Source organism: Contarinia nasturtii, unplaced genomic scaffold (genome assembly GCF_009176525.2).
Source record: "Contarinia nasturtii isolate CC-2019 unplaced genomic scaffold, AAFC_CNas_1.1 Cnas_scaffold_285, whole genome shotgun sequence".
Classification (NCBI taxonomy): Eukaryota; Metazoa; Arthropoda; class Insecta; order Diptera; family Cecidomyiidae; genus Contarinia; species Contarinia nasturtii.
The window spans coordinates 3,497,952-3,519,916 of NW_022197640.1; the positions used below are offsets into that span (position 1 = coordinate 3,497,952).

A 21,965-nucleotide genomic window follows, 5' to 3' on the forward strand; every position below is an offset into this window, starting at 1 on the left:
GTCTAAATTTTAAAGTATATAATGCGCATAATTAGTGTAATGGCCATTGTTAAGTATTATATGATCTAAAAACATTGTGTGTTCAATTCAAGTGAACGCACAGAAAGAGCATGAGAACCGAAATGTACTAATAACATAATGACATGTGCGTTGGTATGAGTACGTGCTCGTCAAAACTCACGTAACACAATAACGCACGCCTAATGATTTGAAGTTTATGAGGTAGTTTATAAGGCAGTTTGTAGATGCCTGCGTTCATCATACCGCATTTGTATTCGTGTTCGTGTTCATGTGTAGTCGCGTAAAAGAACTGAAGTGGAGTGCTTTCATACATACACAAAATATCATACATTTTCAGTACATCAATATTGCATTGTAAAGTCGTTTTGTTTAGCAACGATTGCAAATTTTTTTCTTGATTGGTAAAACGGTAAATAGATTGAAATTAATTATTTTTGTCTTTGATTCAAATACAAAAAGACACAAAAAATTCAATAAATATTTACATAAGTTGTTTACATCATGCGAATTGCCACTGTTGGTATTGCTACTGTCATTGTTAGGTTAGAAGAGTAGCTTTTTGTGTTTGGTTTTTAACTTGATTCACTCCAGGAACTTGATGTGAGAAAAAGAATCGAGACTCAAGCAATCGAATTATAAGTGCCATTCACAAATCCAAAGAGACAACAATCAATTTGCATGCAATTGAAATTGACAAAAAAAGAATATAAATGAAAGTGGTAAATTGGTAGTAAAATATATATATTTAAAACACGAATTAAATTGAAAGAAACAAAAAAAAGAAAGAATAATTAACGTAACCTGTAAAAAAAAAAGTTCTTTGTCGTGCTGTGCGCTACTTATATCTATAAAAACAGAGTGTTGTTGGTTTCGTTCACAACATTTCATTTCCCAACACCATCATGTTTCAGAATGTGAGTAAAAAAATGCCATCAACATCACGGCCGAGAGTAACTGGTAGTTCCAGTGGCATAGGGCGCATTCCAGCTAATACGCCAATGTCGGAACGCCAACAAATGGCTTTGCTTATGCAAATGACATCGAATCAAGGTACGTATTGACAATATTCACCGGGTGATATTTTAATAAAATAGTGAGCATTGTTTAGTTAGTCATGTTTTTCAATTCATCGTGTGAATGTGTGTGTGCGCGAATGTATATTTATTTCAACAACTGATGTAATTGTTTGATAAATTGTTAAATAGAATCAGCAGCCGGGAATAGCGGACATGGGCCGGCCCGTTCAAGAGATCGCAATGAACGTGGCGAAACTGCAATGCATGTTGCAGCAATTAAAGGTGACCAAGAAGGTATCAAAAAGCTACTCGAACAAGGAATGAGTCCAAATGTTCCCGATTTTGCTGGTAAGTTTGACACATACATAATCAACAAACTATTATTGAACACAAAATATACGACATATTTAACTGAAATTAAATGATATTGAACTATTTAGGGTGGACACCATTACACGAAGCGTGTAACCATGGTCACTACAATGTGGCATTAACTTTAGTCAAGGCTGGTGCGAATGTAAATGCTCGCGGATTGGATGACGATACCCCACTTCATGGTAAGTTAAATCAATTGCATTAAAATTGCATTTTAAAATAGCCGATTTTGACATATATTTGTAATGTTAATAATTATTTTATTTTTTTTTTTATTTCAGACGCTGCCATTACAGGTCAATTGAGACTGGTAAAAATGCTTGTGGAACGTGGTGCCGATCCATGTTTTAAGAATCGCAAGGGTAAAACACCATGTGATGTTGCTGCAGCCGCTGTTCATAATTTCCTCGTAACTGCTAGAGGTGAGTTCATAACAAGTAAATTCATGAATATTTTGTTGAAAATTGCTGAATTATCACAGCCCGTACATTATCATTGTAGTACACAAATGTCAAAATGGAATTACAATTATGTGCATAATGGCATTGTAGCATATGAAGCTCATCAATTTTAAATCGCTTCATTTTGTTTCGTTTCAACTATGCATACGTATAAAAGATATAATCATAGACCAAAACAGATGAAAACCATCAAAGAAATTTGAAATCATTTGGGATTGTGAAATATACTTTGTTATTTCCACCGATAGGGTTTTTCACAGACAGACATTATTTATTCTCGGTGCGTATTATAATTCGATACAGACAGTGCCATCTATTGTGTAATTATCCACTATTTGCCATTGAGTTTAGTGTGAAGTCACTTACATTAACAGTACTAAACAAAACCATCATTTTGCATGTTAAATCACTGATTATAAAAGCTTTTAAATTCAGTGCAATCAAACGTTGACCGTGTCGAGCGTTAATGTTTATTAAAAATCAGATACATTTTTCAAATTAAATGTAAAAATGATACATTTGAAATAATTGCATACAGGAAGAAAAATAGTATGGCGCCTCCGCCGACCTTTTTTGTCATCCATTTTGTAACGAGCCACTTACTTTCGCAATTCATTTTACGTTTTTTTTTTATGCTAAACGTTTTTTAGATCGCTCTGAAATCCAATGCTGACAATGATAGAATGTTTAAAAAACAGCAAAATGACACGAATGGGCATAAAAAAGAGCAACAAATTAAAACAAAAATGCAACAATTACAATGTATGTCATATGCTTTCAGATTTTTTGGCTTTGTTTTCATAAATTCATGAGAAACTGAATCTGATGTATAAGCAGATTAACACTTGTATGATGTAAGAATGAGACGCATATATATATCGGATTGCGGTCGTTCGGCGTTCATCGTTTAACTTATATTGTTGTTACATTCTTTATTTGTAAATTTCGCGCGTGATACCATTGACATACGACGGTCGACAACGACAAAACACTCTAAACCGAAAGAACAAACAAAACAGAAAGAGAGAGAGAGGGAGAGAGGAAAAGAGAAAAAAGAGAGAAGAAACAACGACAAAGTATTCTATGCAGGGTGCCTTGTGTCCAATATTATCATCATTGTTTATCGTATCTTTAGTTTTATTCATATTTGCGATAGACTTTTATGACAAGTAAAACCGCCGAACACCCTGTAGATCACCACAATGTGTTTTCGACTGTTGGTGATTGTGTGACCATGGTATAGTTGTGTCGTGAGTGCGTGTTATGAGCATATATATATACATGAGCGAATGATTGTATTGTGTATTGAATTGAAAAAAATAAAAAGAACGGAATAACATAACATAACGTAAAGACGGTGTGTGTTGGTGTAAGGTTGCTAATTATCTTTATAGCCGCAGTAATCATTGAGTGAGAGTGGCTTGCAATGGTTGGTTTTGAAATGACATCAAATTTATTCATTCCGAAAGACTAGAGGAGATCCTTTGATTTTCGGTTTCGATTACGGTTGAGATTGTGTTTTCGGTATTTCGTCCGTTGTTATTGTACGATGTAATGATCACAGTTTGTTTGTCCATATATATATTTTTTTCTATTTAGTTGTTTTGTTATTATTTTCCGAGTGAAAATTCCGTTCGTCGAAACAAAAAAAAAGAGTTATACTTGTCATTTTCTTGAAGAGTTGTCAATCAAGCGTGAGTTTTAAAAAGCTAAAAAAGAAAAATCAAATAACACTTTGAGAATTTTAAAAACGAAAACACACATAAACACATCAAAATAATCGTAATTTAATTAATAAAATTAAGTGCGTTTGGTGATCGATAAATTGGCTTAAATGGTTTCGTTTGAATCGAGTTTGTTTTTCTTGGTATATGTTTCGTATTTATTTTTATTATCATCAAAAAAAATCTGTCAAATTTTTCCGCTAGTTTTTCACTGTTCAGCGGCTGAATTTACGTACCTACCTCTACACACATGCATCATACAGTGTAGCGATCGCATGTTGTAGACGGGTGTATTCAACATACACGAGAATGTGCACATCGCGGTTTTGCTATTGCCATTAGTTATTGCCATTCCTTGGTTGTTTTCTTCTTTTTCGTTTCTTTTTTCTTCTACTTCTTTTTATTCTTTCTCTGTTTCGTTGTGACTTTTTTTGCGTGTGGATTTATTCACATCTCTCTCGCGGTTGTCGGTATATATTCATCATTGGTAGTGTGAGAGTTTTGACTTACAATTGAATAAGTGCTGAATTTTGACGCTTTTAGTAGTATTGACCGTTTACACCGAAACAGTGATTCAAGTGAAAACATACACAAGATAAACTATAAAATAAAGAAGAATAAAACACGCACTCTTCACACACATACATACACACAACTTATATTTCGAATTGAAACAGAGGGGATACATCGGTAAATTCAAACAAATACATGTGCATGCCGCGGTTTTGCTATTGCCATACTTTGTTGCCATTTGTTTAGCATATGAATTATTGCTAATACTGTTTTGAGTGCAAAGGTACAACGATTTTTTAAGTATGAACCAGATGTAGTTTTAAGAAAGAAAATAAGTATACACACAGAACAAACGTACTGTTGTTAAAAGAATAGCAGCAACAAACAACGAAATATAGTGTAAACAAGTGCGAATTATATGCAGAATGTGAGCAAAAAAGATACATACACACACACAGCAGCTAGACAGTTTTTAACAAGATGCTTAATGGTCAACTATCCTTTTTATATATTACTACTTGTGTTTAAATTTTATTGCCGTAAGCAAATATTTCGTAATAAACTACAACGATTTTTCCCTTCGGCAACATCGAAAACAAACATTCAACTTGTTGATTTCGAAAAATATACAAAACATTCCACGATTTTTGCGAATTTAAAAAATAAATAAATAAATGATTAAATGTAACAAAGTTTAGTTTTGGCTCTTAAAATTTTGAGATGGTTGTTTTTATTTTTACTAATGGCAGAAAAAGCAGCATAATATTCATTTTGTTTTCTGTATCTACTTGTACTTAAGTACTTGTGGACAACAATAATATTTCCACTTGTGAATTTTTGTGTATTAAATACCAAAAATATGAATCAAATAAAAATGGAAATGTATTTGTTTGGTCAAGACGTTATAAGGAAAACAAAATAACGCCACCTAGACGAGTGATATCGCTGAAAGCGGTGAATAAATATCACGTTTGTATGGTTTTAAAAATGTCGTCAGTACGGAATACCGTCAAATTGATATCTAACCGCTTAGATGAATCGCTGCGATGGATCTATCAGATAAATGTTGGGAAATTTCGACAATGTGAAAATTACTGAGTGTCGTTACAGTTGAATCTCATAATTTGGATACTTAAAATACTGAAAATAGACATTTATATTTAGAGATTATAATGTGTCGACACTCAATAAGTTGAAATGTATCAATGTCCCAAAATTTATCTGATAAATCTATCACAAGGACTCAACTAAGCGAATATATCCATCTTACGGTATTCCCTGGTCGTCAAAAACCTGTCATATATAAATAGAGTTGAAAGCGCAAAAACTATCTTTTAAATTTATGAATCACGTTAAGCTAAGTGGTTGATTTTTGTAGCCAAAATAGAATACAGACTGCATCCCCATTGTTTTCACATCACCATCAAAAGCAAGCACAACTAACTTTTAAAACTATGGCCGTACCCTTCGCATATCACTTGTCCACGAACATGACATAATATGCTATTATTAACAAAGTTATCGAGGTTCTCCGGCTTTTTGTCATCTATTATAAATAATATATATATATGTGGATGAATTCCGTTGCAGATTTGAAATTGGCGAATTCAATTCATTCAAAGAAGAATCGTTTGTTGTTCAATGCTACTTTTATAAATAATGGGCCGCGTACCAAAAAACAAGTGATTAGAATAATTTTGCGCATTGCGCACCAGTTTTGAATGTGAAGGTTCTGCAAAATTCAAATGAATCTTATTGAATCTTGATTAGTGGATGCATTTTTAGTTTTCATTTCACATAAATGCATATATGCTCGTTAAAGTCAGAACGAGCACAAAGAAAAGTGAAAAAAAAAATCAATTTTCTAATTGTAAATATTACATTTTAAATGAATGCTGTAAATGTGCGTTTCTTTACTCCTCGCTGCAACTGAGACATTTTGTTAAAATCATTTAAATTGAATCGCTACAAATAATTGCTCAACTTCGTTTGACTTCGCTACACGATGAAAATACACGTGATTCGATTGTAGTCGTCTCGATTCCTCTGATATAAGTAAATCAAATTCAGAATGAGTGTGCTTTGACCACATGGAAATAAATTCGAATTTTGTCGAGACGAGATAACAAATACAACCGTACAGCGTATGTGCTACTGGCTCTATCTTCACTGTGATTATCTTACCACATATATATTTTTTTTTTTTTGAAATGTCTTGTAACACCGATGCATTCGCATACATATTCAATTCATTACTATTTATCATTAGTTCATTAAGAATGTTCATTGTAGCGAACGTTAGCCGTATGAATGCTACGCCATCTAATTGTAAATGAAGATAATCAAAACATATATGTAAACATTTCTCGTGCTAAAGAACTGTGTATATTATAGTTTAATGTTTGCATCGTTCGAAAAATATTTGATGCATGAATTGATATGTGATATGATGAATGGTGGTGTAAACACAAACGAAAAAAAAAATGAAAAGAAAAAAAAATAATCGTATATAATAAAAACGATCTATGTGTAGTGTGTATTACATATAAAAGCTAAGAAAATATTCGAATACTGCAAAGAATGACGCATACGGAATCTTGATGCTTTTTATTTTGTGCCGTTGCACTTTTCGCTCTTGCTTTCTGTAGTTTCCGAACGCTCTCTGTAATTGCGGCTATTTACACGCGCTTCAGATTCTAAATTGAATACAGTTTTTTTATTTTAATATTAACAGCGAGGTAAAAAACTTATTCGCTATTCCTTCGGTAATTCATTTCTAATTATTATCGAATTCAACAGAAGAAGAAAAAACAATAACCGTTTTCTAGATACATTACGAACGCAAGCAATGTGTCATGAACGATTTAATTGTTTATGTTATTCAATTTTGCTATAAGAAAATACACAAACTGAAAAGTGGCATCATGCTAATATTTTAAATAACAATCTACTAAGAATTTGTTTGGCTCCATACATCACATTCTAATAATAATGTATGGGACACATTGATTTCAACTTTTCTTCAAAAGTGTTGGCTTTTTAACTCACACAAAAATACTGTCCATACGTCGAGGCGTGCTATGGCATTTAGAACTCTCTATCACTATTTCACCGTTTTTCTGTCATCGCCTCCATGTACAGTGCTTTCGGTGTCATTGTGAATCTTTTTTACAACATGGGAACGCGATTCGTCGATGAGGAATAAATGTCTATTTTTGTAACTGAATATTTAATACGACGACATCAATAAATAGAGCTGATTTGTTTATATTTGTATAAAGCACTGTACGTCAAAATGGCCGGACGATATTTTCACTTAATAATTGGATGTGTACACTACATAGTATACTCACCCCATATTTCAGGATATATCAACTCAATGAGTATAAACACGGGTGACTTAATATCTCCATGGCAGAGATTTTGCTAATTATTGCATAAACCGCATTTATTGATTTCAATATGGCAAATTTATATCTTTTTTTAGCATCAAACATTCATATCGCATGGCATTAATAATCTATCAGACCATATAACATGCTCGAAATAATTATTTTGACGATGGATTCGGTTGTTCCATTTCAATTTTGTAATTGCGTCAAATTGAATATTGTAATTAATGACGTTTTGCTTACGTCCAGCAGCAGCAGCATGATGTTAATTTATTGCTCATTGTGGTTTTAAATATAATTAATATCCATTACTTTGATCGGCATTAAAATCACCGATAAAATATATATGTGTCTTATAAAATATAAAATTTTATTTCTATACATTTTCGATTTTCAATGATAAAAAAAAACGTCGATAGATAAGACAATTTACACAAAGCATTCTTCAAATCGTAATGAAAATTCGTTTTTTTATATTTGTTTTCCTTTCTCTTGCCCATCTGTATGTCAAACAAATGCCCTTATATTTCGAATTGATAAATGAACAGCTTTAGAATTTTCATTCATTGAAGAATACAAATATGCATTCTCGTGTTGGTGATAGAATGGTATTTGATTAAAGTGTCAATGTATTTGAAATAATGTGCAGTTCATGTGGTCGCGTTTACATGTATTGTCACATATTCATTGGATTTATTCAATTTCAAACTATAAATTTGGACGTTTTACCATTTGTGTAATACCGGAACCACGAAAAAATTATTTGAATTCGGCCAAGATCACCAAACAAGGGCCAACAAGGTCCAATCGTGTGTTCATATCGTTATTGTATTTCATAAAGAAACAAATGAAGAAAAAATGTGTTCAATTGTTTTGTATTTGAAGACGTGTACGTTCTGTTTCTGAGCCTAGCGGTGGGAGAAAGTAAAACAAGCCGACCCAAACGTAGAATAATTGGTGACACGTCATCGCCTGCTTTAAAATTCAATTGAATGTATCGCTGTAGTCAATTTCACATTTTCAGTCATCTAAATAAATGGCAGCATTTTTCCTCTTGAATCGCGCTTCGTATTATTGTAGTAATTCTATTGTTAGGCACTGTACTATATAGTGTACTTGCTGGTGCTGTGTGTATTGTATTTCATGCTGATGTGTTGTGCTGTGCTGTGCTGTGTTGTGATACTCTTTCTGTATACTATAATACACGTTGTCTTCTCGTTCGATACTCGTTTCGATTCGTTTCGCATTTTTGCCCATGCTGTCAAAGTAGTAAGGTTACATTTTGCAAATAGATACAACAACACGGACTACAGCAAAAAAAAGCGAAATAGTTATATTCGTTTCTGTGCAATGAAAATATGAATGTGTAAAGTAATTTGTTTTCAATCGTGAAGAGTGTGAAACAAATGAATAAATATATATCTATATGTTGTGTGTATGTGTATGTTGTTTATATTTTATAATGCAAAGAAACCAACAGAGACAATGTAAACAATGCAGTACTGTTTCTGTTTCAATTTCGGTTTCCAGTTGTTGTTGTTGTTTTTTTCGGTTGTCGTCTTTTTTTTCTCTTTCGTTTTTTTTTTTTTTGTTCATTTGCCTCTTTCGCCTTTTAATTTGATTGTTATGTGTTTATTTTAATGAATTTCACTACCAAACTCTGTTATCTGAAGTTTAAGTTGTTGAACAGTACTCTTTTGCTCCTTATTTTAGTAACGGTATTTCGTATACCATACAAATGTACATACATATTTGATATGAAAGGCTTGCTTTTTTTTAAAAGTCGAATACACAACTGAATATTGACGCGGATAATTTCGACCATGAATTTAAAAAGTAATTTGTGCATTATATAAACTAAAGAAAGTGATATCAATGGAATTTTCGGGTAGAATACAATGCGCAATTAAATAATAACAGGACTTGCAAAGAAGCAAAAGAATGCGAATATTTTGTAAAGGTCTTTTATTGTATGATCTTTGTTGAAAAGAAAGCTATGTTAGTGAACAGTTCTTTTATACGCCGAGATATTAGTAGTTTTAATAGTTGGTTTTTCACCATGTTAAATACTCTTTTAATGAGCCATTCAATTATTATTAATGTCAAACAACTCGTTACAATAAAACCTAATCAATTTCATCTCTTTTTCTCTTTTCCAATTTCGATAGATGCAGCTATTAGTCGAGCACAACAACAAATGAAGAAAGCAAGTGACGGAAAGAAGTCAATGGACGATCATGATGAATCAAATGTAGCATCAGGCAGTGGATCAACATCGAAAGCCACATCAAAAGAAGAAGATGACGTATATGAATTTAAAACAACGCCAAAAGATTCATCGTCCAGTTCAGGTGACGATAAATCAGACGGTGGAAAATGTTCCGATAAATCATCAGATGAAAAAAGTGATGAACAAGGAACGAAACGTTCATACTCCGATATCGAGGGCGATGGAGATGATGAGGTGAAACGAAAAAAACGAAATACTGAAGGAGCGTCAAAGGATTTAAACAAGTCCACATCGAATCGTCCACAATCACAGCGTCAGGAGAAAAATTCCAAATTTCATGGGGCAACTGTCAAAAATTCAAATTTAACCAGCAAAAATGTATCAACGCTTGATCGAAAAAGTCCATGTGCAAGTCCAAAACCAACATCGACGAAAACTGACAGTGATGTCGAAATGGACGATAAAAATTCGGGTTCCGATTCATTTGCGGTTGGTCCAAAAGTGCCACCATTAAAAATAGTAATACCACAACAAACATCGAATCCTGATCAAGAAATGGGCACACGAAATGGCAAGAACATTTCAACCCGAAATAATGCTGCATTACCCTATGTGGTTGCATCATCGTCGAATAGCAACGATTCGGCTGATAAAGAGAGTGCATCATCTCGTTGTACAAGTCCATCTGATTCAACGAAAAGCGTTGATGACAAAAAAACTGGCACAACACTAACCAATGAAGATCAGAAACAACAAAGAGTATTGCGAAGTTCAAATAGAGGTGGATCATCGGTTGACCGAGGTTCCAACAATTCATCACCGCAATTACAAAGCAGTTCACCATCACCAGCTCCAGTTACACAAACCGGCACAACAACCACCACCACATCAACCAATACAACGTCATCGGTATCAACTCGTGTTGATACGACAAAACCAGCAACTCCCGCATCTAGTTCAACGGTTGATAGTTGTCCAAATACGACAAACATGAACACAGCTAGCCCAAGTAATCCATTGAATACGGAGACTGAACCAACTAATGCTCCCAGTCCGTCAGCATCATCAACATCGTCCACAAAAGAAAGTTCACAAAATACAGCCGATTTACATCCGCGAAAACGAAAAATACGCGCTAGTAAAGATGAAAACAAACAGGTATGCATACATTTTGACTATTTTCAAACGAAATATTCAAAATCATATTTATTTATTTATTTTATTGTTTATTAATTTCAGATTGTTCCGAATACAAATTCATCATCATCCTCGTCCTCCTCGTCATCGACAACTCAATCGAATACAAATAACAACGATCAAAATGAGAGCACAACCAATACGGAAGTGCCGCATCCACATGATCAACCCATCACCAATTGTTATCAAATGTACTTAAATATTCGCAAACAAATTGAACGACGACAACGAAATCTATTCCCTGTCCAACCGAAGCCACCGCAAGGCTTTAAAGATTATCTACTGAATCGGCGAACATATGTGTTGGCCAATAAAACATCGATGGAATCAAATGCCGGATTTCCAATGAATTTGTCGTCACAATTACGAGATTTATTTATGCAACAAGAGAAGGAACGACACAAACTAAAAATGCAACATGTCGTCGAAAAGGAGAAGCTGGTTCTTTCAGTTGAACAAGAAATTTTACGGGTCCATGGTAGAGCTGCACGTGCATTGGCCAATCAGTCACTGCCATTCTCAGCTTGCACAATACTTAAAGATGATGAAGTTTATAACATAATCACTCCGGAGCAGGAGGAAAAAGATCGTAATGCTCGTTCTAGATATAATGGAAGACTGTTCTTAAGTTGGCTTCAAGACGTTGATGATAAATGGGAGAAAATTAAGGTAATGTTTCAAATGAATATCTCGTTTTTTTTTTAAATACTAATATCAATTCTTTTTATTCTTCTCATTTATAGGAAGCAATGGTTCTACGGCATCATAATGAAGCTGAAAGCTTACACGCTGTACAAAAGATGGAATGGGAATGGAAGATGAAGGAGTTAGTGTTGTGCGAGTACAAAGCACAACCAGTTATTGATGAAAACCATGTTCCAATGGTTCATGTCAGTGACGATTTTGACTTGCTTCCATAAACCATGGATGTATCGTTTATTTTGAACAGCATGTGATTTTTTATCTGAATACGTTTAGAAATAATGTCAATTTTTTTACGAATATAACAAAATTTATTTGACAAAAGTCTATCAAAAGCACTTTTGTACGATTGTAACATTGAAGTTTCAATGATTTGAATAATAAATACACAGAATCAATAGATATATTTTTACAATGTGTATTTTAAGAAAAAAAAAAAAAAATAAAAAAACTAAAAAAAAAAACTATAAAAAAAACTGCGAAAAATCTCAATAATTATTGTATATTCATTTGGTTTTTGTATCTTATATAAATGATCTAATCTAAGCTTACTTTAATTGAATGCACCCATTCGTTCATAATCAATCACCGATCTTAATCGTATTTTCGAAAGCCTTTGCATTTACTTGTTTCAGAATTGTTTTAAGTGCCATCCCAGGACCACATACAAATGTATCCGGTAATTGATTGTTTATTTTGAGTTCGTACAAAACATGCATTATTTGCTCCCACTTTACCGGCATAACAATTTGTTGAGGTAGCTGTTTTAATATTTCTCCCTTGCTCTCATAGCGTCTAGCAGTTACATTCGAATAGACACTTATAATTGGTTCGTCTAATTCAATTTTCTTTAAGATATTTTTAAATGGCATGACTGCCGATTCCATGAGAGACGAATGAAATGCTCCATACGCTGGTATCCGTATCATTTTACTCAAATTATATGTTTTCATATTTAAACTGATATATCGTAGTGCTTCTTCACATCCGGATATCACTTTGCATTGTGGAAACAAATGATTGGCAATAACACATTCGGGACATTCAACGCCTGCATCTAAACACCACTCTCGTGCTTTTTCACATGCCAAACTGAGTTTTGAATTCTTATCATCTTTGAATATAATGGTTGCCATTCCGCCTTTATTTTTATCACTGGCCAACTGCATTTCCTCTGCCCGCACTCGAACTAATTCAATACCTTTAGTGTTTGGAAAAAATGGTAAACGATAGATTATTAGCTATCTCTTATGCCATCATTGTCAATAAATTAGAAACAAACCCTGATCGAATGGTATAGCGCCGGCAAAAACTAAAGACGTTATTTCACCAAGACTAAAACCAGCTGTTCCGATGCAACTTTCAATTGCATCTGGCCGATGTTTTTTTAGCAATTCAAGAGACGCCAACGATGTTACCATTATAGCTGGCTGACAATAGATGGTTTGATTCAATTTTTGTTCGGGACCATGATTACATAGTTTCAATAGATTATAACTGTGAAGAAATTAAATTCGGTTTTCAAATGATTCAATTTGTATTTAATAAAAATTATACCCAAGAATTGAGCTGGCAATGTCAAATATTTCCACAGCTTCTCGAATATCTACAAGAGATTTGGCCATGCCAACAAACTGTGATCCCTGTCCTGGGAATAGTATGATTGTTGGTTTGGCTGGACACTCTTCCGGCCGAAATGCGCGTAATCCCTGACTTTGTCTTAAAAAACGTCGTCTATTCCGTTCATTTTGATGACTGTCAATGATATTGTGATTGCTGCTGAGCAATCGCCTTGAAATATCTAATGATTTTACATTTTGTAAACATTTTGCATAAATTTGCCTTTGAATCATTTTAAACTAAAATTTAATAACAAAACAATCAATATAACAATGTTCACAGAACGATTTGAAATGATTGTTTGCGCTAACCTATCAAAATACACACATGCGTGTTGACATAAGTGACAGATTCGATATGAATACGGTATGAATGTTGTCGATAATGATGATAATGTAGATTTTAACCTAAAAAAAAAGAACAACAACCGAAAACATTTTCGTTTTTTCTATAATAAATGCTTTATTTGAATTTGTTTATAATAAAATCTACTTCTTTTGTTTAACATCACCGATATGTATCGATTGACGAAAAGCTTTAAGATTAACTCGAAATAAAATGTTTTTAAGTACAACATTCGGACCACAAACTATAGTTCGCGGAAAATATTCGCCTCGTCTTCGTGCAAACATATTATGCATAGTTTGTTCCCATCTTACTGCTTTCACCAATTGTTGTGGCAACAATTTTTCAATATGTTTTGCATTCGCGTATGGTTTTGCGGAAACATTTGAATAAACCCGAATTATTGGATCTGAAACGATCATTTGTTTGAGTGCTTGTCTGAGCGGCTCAATTGTCGGCTCCATTAATCTACAATGTGCAGCTTGTGCATTTTTAATACGTTGTATTGTTCGAATGCGAAATTTTTCTAGATTCTCCTCAAAATATTGGAGCGCTTCTTCACTGCCGGATATAATCTTACACTTCGGATACATATAGTTTGACACAAAACATTCGGCTTTTTCAAATTTGTTTTTAATGCACCATTCTTTTGCTGCTATGCAGGCTTTTTTTACTTCAGAATCAGGACCATAATATATTGTTGCCATTCCACCTTTGTGTATTTCATTTGCTGCATGAATTGCTTCAGCTCGAATTTGAACCAATTGCAATGCTATTTAAAATGAAAGCTCATTAATGTTGGTTAAAATCTATTATGGAATTATTTTTGTGTATACCTTCATCAAATTGCAATGCACCAGCAAATACAAGGGCTGTTATTTCGCCAAGGCTGAAACCGGCGGTTGCGACACAATTTAACACAGCATCCGGTCGTTCTTCACGAAGCATTTCCAAATTAGCCAATGAAGCAGTCATTATGGCCACATGACTGTATCTAATATCATTCAACTGCACTTTGGGTCCATTATTACAAAGATTCAATAAGTCATACCTAAAATCATGTATAAAATAAAAAGATATATAAAAATAGAATGGAAAAATTTCGTGTTTGAACCTACTTGAGAATTTCGCTCGCATAATCGAATACATCTTTGGCAACAGGAACATTCACCGCCGACCTTGCCATACCAACAAATTGAGCTCCTTCACCGGGAAAGAGGATAATTGAAGTATCTCGTGGATCGACTTTTGTTCGTACACTACCCAGATCGTGTTTTTCTTGTTTGGACATAAGTGTACCTTCGGCGTACGGTAAAGTTGTCCACTCATCTTGCGTTTCTTTAGGACTGGTTTCAACAAAACTTGTCGAATTATCTAGCAAATCTTTTATTGTTTGTATACGGTCACTATAACATGAAGATTCATTTCTTTCTTTTGCAACCGATGAGGTTATATGCAGACATTTTTTAAAATCTTTTCCCCCGATCAATTGTATTTTTAAGAGATTTCGACGAATGCTCGGTATCATTTTAAATTATATTCGATTCGATTAGTTTAACCAAACAATATATAGATATGTCAAAATAGCTACACATGCGATAGAGTTACACATTTGACAGATGACAGTTCGACGATATACACAAGACGTAAAAATTTGAACGTGTAAAAACATTTTGATATTGTGTTTGTAAAAATTGAATATGGATCATTTGAATTCGGTGAAGGAAGAAATTGTGGAAGAATCATTTGCCGAAAATGAAGATCAATATTATGATGGCGATGACGATGATGATGTTGATGAAAATAATAGTGATAACGAAGATTTTTATTTTGAATCGGATCATTTGGCATTGAGAGGAAATTCAGACTATCGCTCCGTTTTACGAACAATTGTTATTTTGGAGGCTCAACGAATCGAAGCATCAAAACATATCGATAAAATTGCTGAAATGCAGAAAAGAGCATTGGAAGACCCCGAAGACTTTCTAAAAAAACTAATATCAAAAGAAGGCTTAGATTTGCCGGCACGAATAAACATTCAGAATGTAAACACTCCATTTGTTTGGATTTTTATAAATCAATTGAATTGGAAAATGATGGTTTCCTTCTATTTCAGATTCCAAAGATCAAATTTGAGAAATATAATATGCCAAATTCAATCAGTATGTCAAATACACAAGAAAGCAAAGTGAAAGAAGAGAATGATTTCACCGTGCGAGGTAGAGTATTCAACGAAACAAAGCCGGAAACATTCAACCAGGTAAATATAGATTCCGATTTTTATTCTCTTTTAAATTGACAAATGCTTTTTGTTCGGCTAAAATCTCGGTTATCATTTTTAGCTTTGGACGTGCGAAGAGCAACGTCGCCTCGAAGAGCTATTGGTTGAATATCCACCCGAACCGATTGAAATGCGTCGTTTTGCCAAAATAGCCAAGGCATTAGGTAATCGAACACCACGACAAGTGGCGAGCCGATTACAAAAATACTTTCAGAAATTGCATGCAGCCGGTTTGCCGGTACCTGGTCGTATTCCGCGCAATGCCCGATCATACAATACTTCTCGTAAAAATAGAATGGTCAAACATATGGTGCGACCGACAACATTTTTCCCATCAAACTATGTTCCGGTCAATATCACTGAAGACGATGATAACAATGCAATAAATTTACTTGATCCAAACTACTATCGAAATGGTTGCAGCGTCAAAAATATGAACGATGAAGATATTGATAATATGGTGATTGTTGATGAACCGAGTGATACCGAACCAGATCCAAATGCAACTGATACAATAAAAATGGCTGCGATCATTAAAAGAGTTAAAAGAGAAAAAGAAAGGGAATACTCACTTGAAACAACAATTAGTGAACACAATGGATACAAAGTAATTTGATTTTTATAAAATGTTTTTTACTTATTCATGAATATTAATTATTAACACTTATTTACATTTATTTAGTGCGATTATTGTGATGAGGATCCGATTTCTGGCACCCGATGGCATTGTATTACATGCAAAGATCAATCAACTGATTATTGTTCAGATTGTTTGGTTGCTCAAACACAGGACGATAATCATCATTCGTTCGATCATATATTTATTGGGTATCGTGTGTCGTCCGATTTCAATGGTCGTTCCGATGTCAGTGACGACGATGGTGATGGTGATGGCCAAGGGAACGAGGAAGCAAGTGAAGATGCCAACGACGATACATCACAATTTATTGATTCACCCGATGATAGTAATTACGATGAATCGATGGACACATTTGATAAAGATTATGTTCCAAAATCAACAAATCAAACGAACAATTATTTAGATCCGAACTTTTTAACGAATTCAAAATAAAATCTATTTATTTTCTATATATAACATACTGCTTTTCAAAATTCTATAAATTCATCAAAAACAAAAACCAATCAAACATATTAAATCCAACAAAATTTTGGATTTTTTTTCATCATCTCATCAGTTACGTTTCTTTTTTGTCGGATGGAATGGCTTCGAATAAGACTTGAATGAGGAATGTAAATTTGTCTAAAAAAAAACAAAATAACGAAACCAAAAGTTATAACAAAAATTCAATATTACGGATCAATATTCAATTTACCCATTATTTTTGGACGGTATTTGTAACAAACGAAAGGAATATAAAATATCAAGCCGGATATAATGAAACCTAATGCAGCCAAATACTTGGCTGGCGGTTGATTATACATTGGAGTCACCGTAAGGAACACGGCTACGGCCAACGTGAGGAATGGCACAATTAATGGCACCTTATATGGTCGTGGTAGATCAGGTCGAGTTTTACGTAAAACTAATAAACAAATAACAGCCGCACCATAAAACACCCAAATTAAAAATGATGCGAATTCAATCAGCTCGTGAACATCACCCATCAAAATGAATATGAACGAAATTAGACCCTGTAAATAGTGAATCAATGAAAAAAATAATCCAATTTTTATGCTAGAACAAAGGATTTACTGACCTGTAAAGCAACAGCCGGTCCCGGTGTCATTCTTTCATGCTAAAATCAATAGAATTTTTTTATTGGCACAAATTACAATTATTAACAAAATTCAACAAAAAACACTCACATGAATGTATGACATTGGGGCCAAGAAATGACCTTCACGTCCAGCAACAAAACACAGTCTAGTCACACTAAATTGTATACTCAACGCACATCCGAATGTGGCCAAAGCAACGCCAAGCGGAATTATAAATGCAAATGGACCAAAGACACGTTGTCCAAATTCAACAGCAACAGCTTTTGAACTAATCATTTCACTTGGCGAGAGTACAATTAAATACGAAAAATTCATAAATACATATAAAGCTGTTATAACGGGCACCGAAATTAGGATCGATCGTGGAATATTTCTATAAATAACAGAATCAACAAATAAGATTTTTTTTCTGTAAATTTGTGTAACATTCATAATTACTTTTCTGGTCTTTTAATTTCTTCCGTTACGCATGTAACGCTGACCCATCCATCGTATGCCCATAGACCATTATAAAATGCTAATGCAATATTTCCCGGATTTGTAGTGGTCCCTTCGAAGCTGGAACTAAGATCTCTGCTATTTCCACGACACAGCTCATATACACCGCCAAAAATAACAACTACGCATGCAACCACCTTTCCAATGCTACAAAAATTATTGATACTCACGAACAGTTTGACACTCCGACAATTTATGTATGTAACAATTACTAAAAGAATTTGTTTTTAAAAAATAACATTTTGGGAAAAAAAAAACAAAGACAATGTTGAATTACATAAGGTAGCAACAGCCAGCAACTTTTTAAAATTCTGTTGATTTGTCTCATCTAAATTATCAAAACCAATATTTATTCGTATCGGTTCAATACAGTATGTTATGCAAATGAGAATAAGGATAGCTACTTCGGCTGGTCGTAGAACCATCACATAAACCCAATTGCAAATAAATGCTGGTAATGGCCCCCAAAACTTGTGCTGCTTGGAAAATGTTTCTAATAAATAGGCATATTCGGCACCCGATTTAGGAACTATAAAGAAAAAAATCGAAGCGAATGATTTTCCATAAGAATTCAATTGAATTGTGTAGATAGGCCGACTTACCAACAGTTCCCAGCTCTGCAAAACATAATGCACCTATTTTTACAAAGAAAAAAATGTCATACAGTGCGAAGTATTTAAACAAATTGAAGGAGTAAATTGAATATTAACAAACCAAGTAGTGAAATGATGCCACATGATGCCCAAATAATTAAACATAATCCCACGCTTCCTGAAGAAAATTCACAAAAATGAGATAAGCAATTCAAATAAATAAAAAAATTAACATTGGTATTTCATGTACCTGAATATTGTAACGCAGACGTAGGTGAAATGAATATGCCTGAACCAATCATTACACCAATTATAATATTTACAGCGGCCTGTAAACATACAAAGACTTCTGTTACAAGAAAAACTTGACCAACGAACGCATAGTTTACTTACCAAAAGGCCAATATTCTGTTTTAACCCGACATCGGTTTTTTCTTCTTTAATTACAGCTGAAATTGAATGAGAAACAAAAACGCAATAAAATGGTAAACATTTTATAAAAATAGCATCCAAATTGTTTGAAAATAAATATTGCGCGTGTGTGAGTATCGTACGGGACATTGACATTGAATCATAGAGCATTGATCATGTTTTTGCTCCTGTAGTTTGATTTCGGTGATCAAAGCAATAATCCAAAGTACAGTGGACTCATTCGACCTGAATCGGTCGGTAAGCACTTTTATCTTGAACTATTTTGATCGCCCTTCTGTACATAACAGATGAACAAATCCAAGATTATAATTCGCAACATTCTTGAAACGCAGGATCAATTGTCATTGATCACACATCAAACGTAACTGAAAAATTCTCTTTTTTGTTCGTATTGTTACAGGTCAGCTAATAAAAGCTGACAAATTTGGTTAACCGAACCAAAACTGAATGATTGAATGAAATTGAGAAGGAAATTACGATATTAATGAAGGCGTATTCAGTGAATATACATTCATCTAGCGATTTGAAGAAGTCTTTGTCTGTTTTGTGATGCTCCCACTTTGTGCCAAATGCTGCTCGGCTGGTTGTAATTTTGAAAAGAGCAATTTAGAAAATTTCATAACGGAAACGACAGTACTCTTTCAACCAATTTATTTATAAATAAACTGGGACTAGCGATTGCTTTTCAGACCAATTAATTTCGTCGTTCTCATCGTTGATTGCAAAAGTGTGTCTGGGTCGGTACGTGAATGGTTTTAAAAGGAACCGCATTTAAGGTCCTATTTATTATCACTTGATGACTTGAATGAAATAAAGCGGTGAGCGTGTGAAGCGTTGGACTATATAGTTAAAAAAACGGTAGAAATATATCACATATTTTTACTTACTCATTTTGATTTATATACTAGAATGAAACCAAAAAGTTTTATTTTCCTTGAAATTAAATGAACGGCACCACCAACTACTGTGTTCACATCAGTTATCACGTATTATAAAATTTACATTAAAATGGAGCCATTAACGAGGTATTCTTCATGACTTCAATTATAGTATCGTTGCTGTCCACAGCACCATTAAAGGTTTACCGGTTTGTAAAAATTGTGCGATATGATAACACTTTTGAATAATCTAAGTAAAAAAGAAAAAAATAATAATACATATTAACACAGAACTAAAGCAATTCAGAGCTATTCGTTGAAATGACACAAATTGATTTGCAATATTAGAGCAAATGTTTACGGAAACACGATTTTTTGTTGACATGATGCAGCGGGCTACAAAAAATATGTACAAAAAGAGAATCCGGCCTTTTAAATGACTTTCTTATAATAATTCGTTTAACACGCATACTCCTGATAATATTTGCTCGAACTGAAAATAATTGATAAACAGGCATCACGTTATCAGTATTACGTTTTGCTACGATTTTGCTGACGTTTGTGTACCGCCACACACTTATCGAGTTTGTACGCGAACGTAATACACGAATTATTTCTCGAATATCCACCACATTGTAATCAATCATGTTTTTTTTAATAATATTTTTAATACTTCTTTGATCAATTTCTTTTTTCTTAACTGGCTACTTACTTTGTATTTGAAATAGATTATTCAATAACAATATTAAAAGATAAAAAGAAAAAAATCGCGTCAACGATTTAACCAATCTGCCGGTATTAATGTGAATAATGAAAAATTCTTTCTTGCGACGCATTCATATTGAAGTTTGGAAATATTTTACAAAATATTAGCTAATTGTTTTAATGAATAATTGAACAGGTGGTAACTATTGTGATACAATAATATTTTTGAATGGATATACAACAATTCATGGTTAAATTATCGTCAAATAATGATTAAGATGAGTACAGATACGAGAACTTGTTAAAAAAATACATTTTGACTAATTTTGTATTCATACACGTGAAATCAAGCGGTAAACGGTATGTTTTGTCGTGTACTTTTGCTATTGCATGAATAGTATTTATTTGAAATGAAAAGAATTAATGAAATTATTGCTCAATAGGTTGATGACAATAACAATGAGATAGACTGAAAAATATTCATTTAATTATCTAATGGAGCTTTTAAATATGAGCCTTCTACTATTGAAGAATAAATTACGTGAAGAAAAATGGGATTATTTTTTCAACAAAATACTCTTTTGGAAATAAACTATCGTAATGAAAGAAAAAATTACAATGTTAATGTCAATGTCTAAATAGTAGAAAAAAATACAAATAGTAAAGGCACCGTCTCGGTTTTTAGCACCCTCTTCAAAATGTGAAGGGTGGACAATCATATGGATTCCCAGCCTCTGGGAACGTTATTTCGACGAGATTTTTTGTTTGTTTTTATTATCCTGCATGGAATATTTTGATTTTGACATTAATGATGTTCACAACATTCAGAACTGTATTCGAAAGAATTTAATAAAGTAAAATCAATATAAGGCGAATAATAACAACAACATCTACTGTAAGATATTTTCTATTCATATATTAATACTGTACTTAGTATATGAACAATTGATATTCACCGGGTAGCCCATACGGTTCTTTTTAAAATTCACTACGGTATCGTAACGGATTACAATTTCTTCGTTCTTTCGTTTCTTTTATTTCCTTTCATCGTTATTTATTTAAATTAACACAAAATGCGATAAAAATAAATTACTAAGAAAATTGTGTGTTTAAACGATTGAAAAGAGTCCATCTAAAAATTGATGGTTACTTTGAACACTAATTAATAATCATTAATCAATAACAAATACATATATTATATCAGTAATGTGCGAGCTACATTTTACAGGGGGGGGGGGGGGG

At 33.3% G+C, this 21,965-nt stretch overlaps 5 protein-coding genes across 7 annotated transcripts in view; 2 read left to right on the forward strand and 3 right to left on the reverse strand.

The window, feature by feature from the left end:
* Positions 1 to 282: 282 nt before the first annotated feature.
* On the forward strand, positions 283 to 12,064 carry LOC116337462 (ankyrin repeat domain-containing protein 11). Of its 2 annotated transcripts, none has more exons than XM_031762049.1 (8): positions 283 to 430; positions 933 to 1,071; positions 1,227 to 1,385; positions 1,478 to 1,594; positions 1,694 to 1,834; positions 9,671 to 10,890; positions 10,972 to 11,598; positions 11,673 to 12,064. In XM_031762049.1, exons 2-8 carry the CDS (start codon positions 948 to 950, stop codon positions 11,847 to 11,849), a joined length of 2,565 nt encoding a protein of 854 aa, XP_031617909.1. In that variant the 5' UTR covers positions 283 to 430; positions 933 to 947; the 3' UTR covers positions 11,850 to 12,064. The 2 variants fall into 2 exon arrangements, with proteins under 2 accessions (XP_031617909.1, XP_031617908.1); XM_031762048.1 differs by lacking the exon at positions 283 to 430 and adding an exon at positions 470 to 740.
* Positions 12,065 to 12,117: 53 nt separating this feature from the next.
* LOC116337665 (probable malonyl-CoA-acyl carrier protein transacylase, mitochondrial) lies at positions 12,118 to 13,533 on the reverse strand. The gene is made up of 3 exons (XM_031762420.1): positions 13,189 to 13,533; positions 12,914 to 13,128; positions 12,118 to 12,832 (listed from the first exon to the last, which is right to left on the reverse strand). The coding sequence occupies exons 1-3, from the start codon at positions 13,482 to 13,484 to the stop codon at positions 12,213 to 12,215; spliced, it is 1,131 nt and encodes a 376-aa protein (XP_031618280.1). The 5' UTR covers positions 13,485 to 13,533; the 3' UTR covers positions 12,118 to 12,212.
* Positions 13,534 to 13,687: 154 nt separating this feature from the next.
* Positions 13,688 to 15,179, reverse strand: LOC116337661 (probable malonyl-CoA-acyl carrier protein transacylase, mitochondrial). The gene is made up of 3 exons (XM_031762415.1): positions 14,715 to 15,179; positions 14,433 to 14,647; positions 13,688 to 14,368 (listed from the first exon to the last, which is right to left on the reverse strand). Exons 1-3 carry the CDS (start codon positions 15,122 to 15,124, stop codon positions 13,740 to 13,742), a joined length of 1,254 nt encoding a protein of 417 aa, XP_031618275.1. The 5' UTR covers positions 15,125 to 15,179; the 3' UTR covers positions 13,688 to 13,739.
* A 48-nt stretch (positions 15,180 to 15,227) lies between these two features.
* On the forward strand, positions 15,228 to 16,973 carry LOC116337848 (ZZ-type zinc finger-containing protein 3). The gene is made up of 4 exons (XM_031762781.1): positions 15,228 to 15,641; positions 15,713 to 15,856; positions 15,939 to 16,484; positions 16,560 to 16,973. The coding sequence occupies exons 1-4, from the start codon at positions 15,297 to 15,299 to the stop codon at positions 16,947 to 16,949; spliced, it is 1,425 nt and encodes a 474-aa protein (XP_031618641.1). The 5' UTR covers positions 15,228 to 15,296; the 3' UTR covers positions 16,950 to 16,973.
* The window catches only part of LOC116337847 (b(0,+)-type amino acid transporter 1-like), a 6,287-nt gene continuing 1,234 nt past the window's right edge, over positions 16,913 to 21,965 (reverse strand). The window contains exons 1-12 of one of the 2 annotated variants that reach the window (XM_031762780.1): positions 20,731 to 20,821; positions 20,028 to 20,268; positions 19,102 to 19,157; positions 18,959 to 19,037; positions 18,830 to 18,886; positions 18,718 to 18,750; positions 18,393 to 18,644; positions 18,056 to 18,326; positions 17,705 to 17,990; positions 17,596 to 17,634; positions 17,212 to 17,530; positions 16,913 to 17,138 (exon numbers count right to left, since the gene is read on the reverse strand). In XM_031762780.1, the coding sequence (XP_031618640.1) occupies positions 17,074 to 17,138; positions 17,212 to 17,530; positions 17,596 to 17,634; positions 17,705 to 17,990; positions 18,056 to 18,326; positions 18,393 to 18,644; positions 18,718 to 18,750; positions 18,830 to 18,886; positions 18,959 to 19,037; positions 19,102 to 19,157; positions 20,028 to 20,031 (1,461 nt within the window). In that variant the 5' untranslated portion in view covers positions 20,032 to 20,268; positions 20,731 to 20,821 and the 3' untranslated portion in view covers positions 16,913 to 17,073. Of the gene's footprint in view, positions 17,139 to 17,211; positions 17,531 to 17,595; positions 17,635 to 17,704; positions 17,991 to 18,055; positions 18,327 to 18,392; positions 18,645 to 18,717; positions 18,751 to 18,829; positions 18,887 to 18,958; positions 19,038 to 19,101; positions 19,158 to 20,027; positions 20,269 to 20,730; positions 20,822 to 21,965 lie in introns of those variants that run through there. The other variant, XM_031762778.1, reaches the window with a different exon arrangement.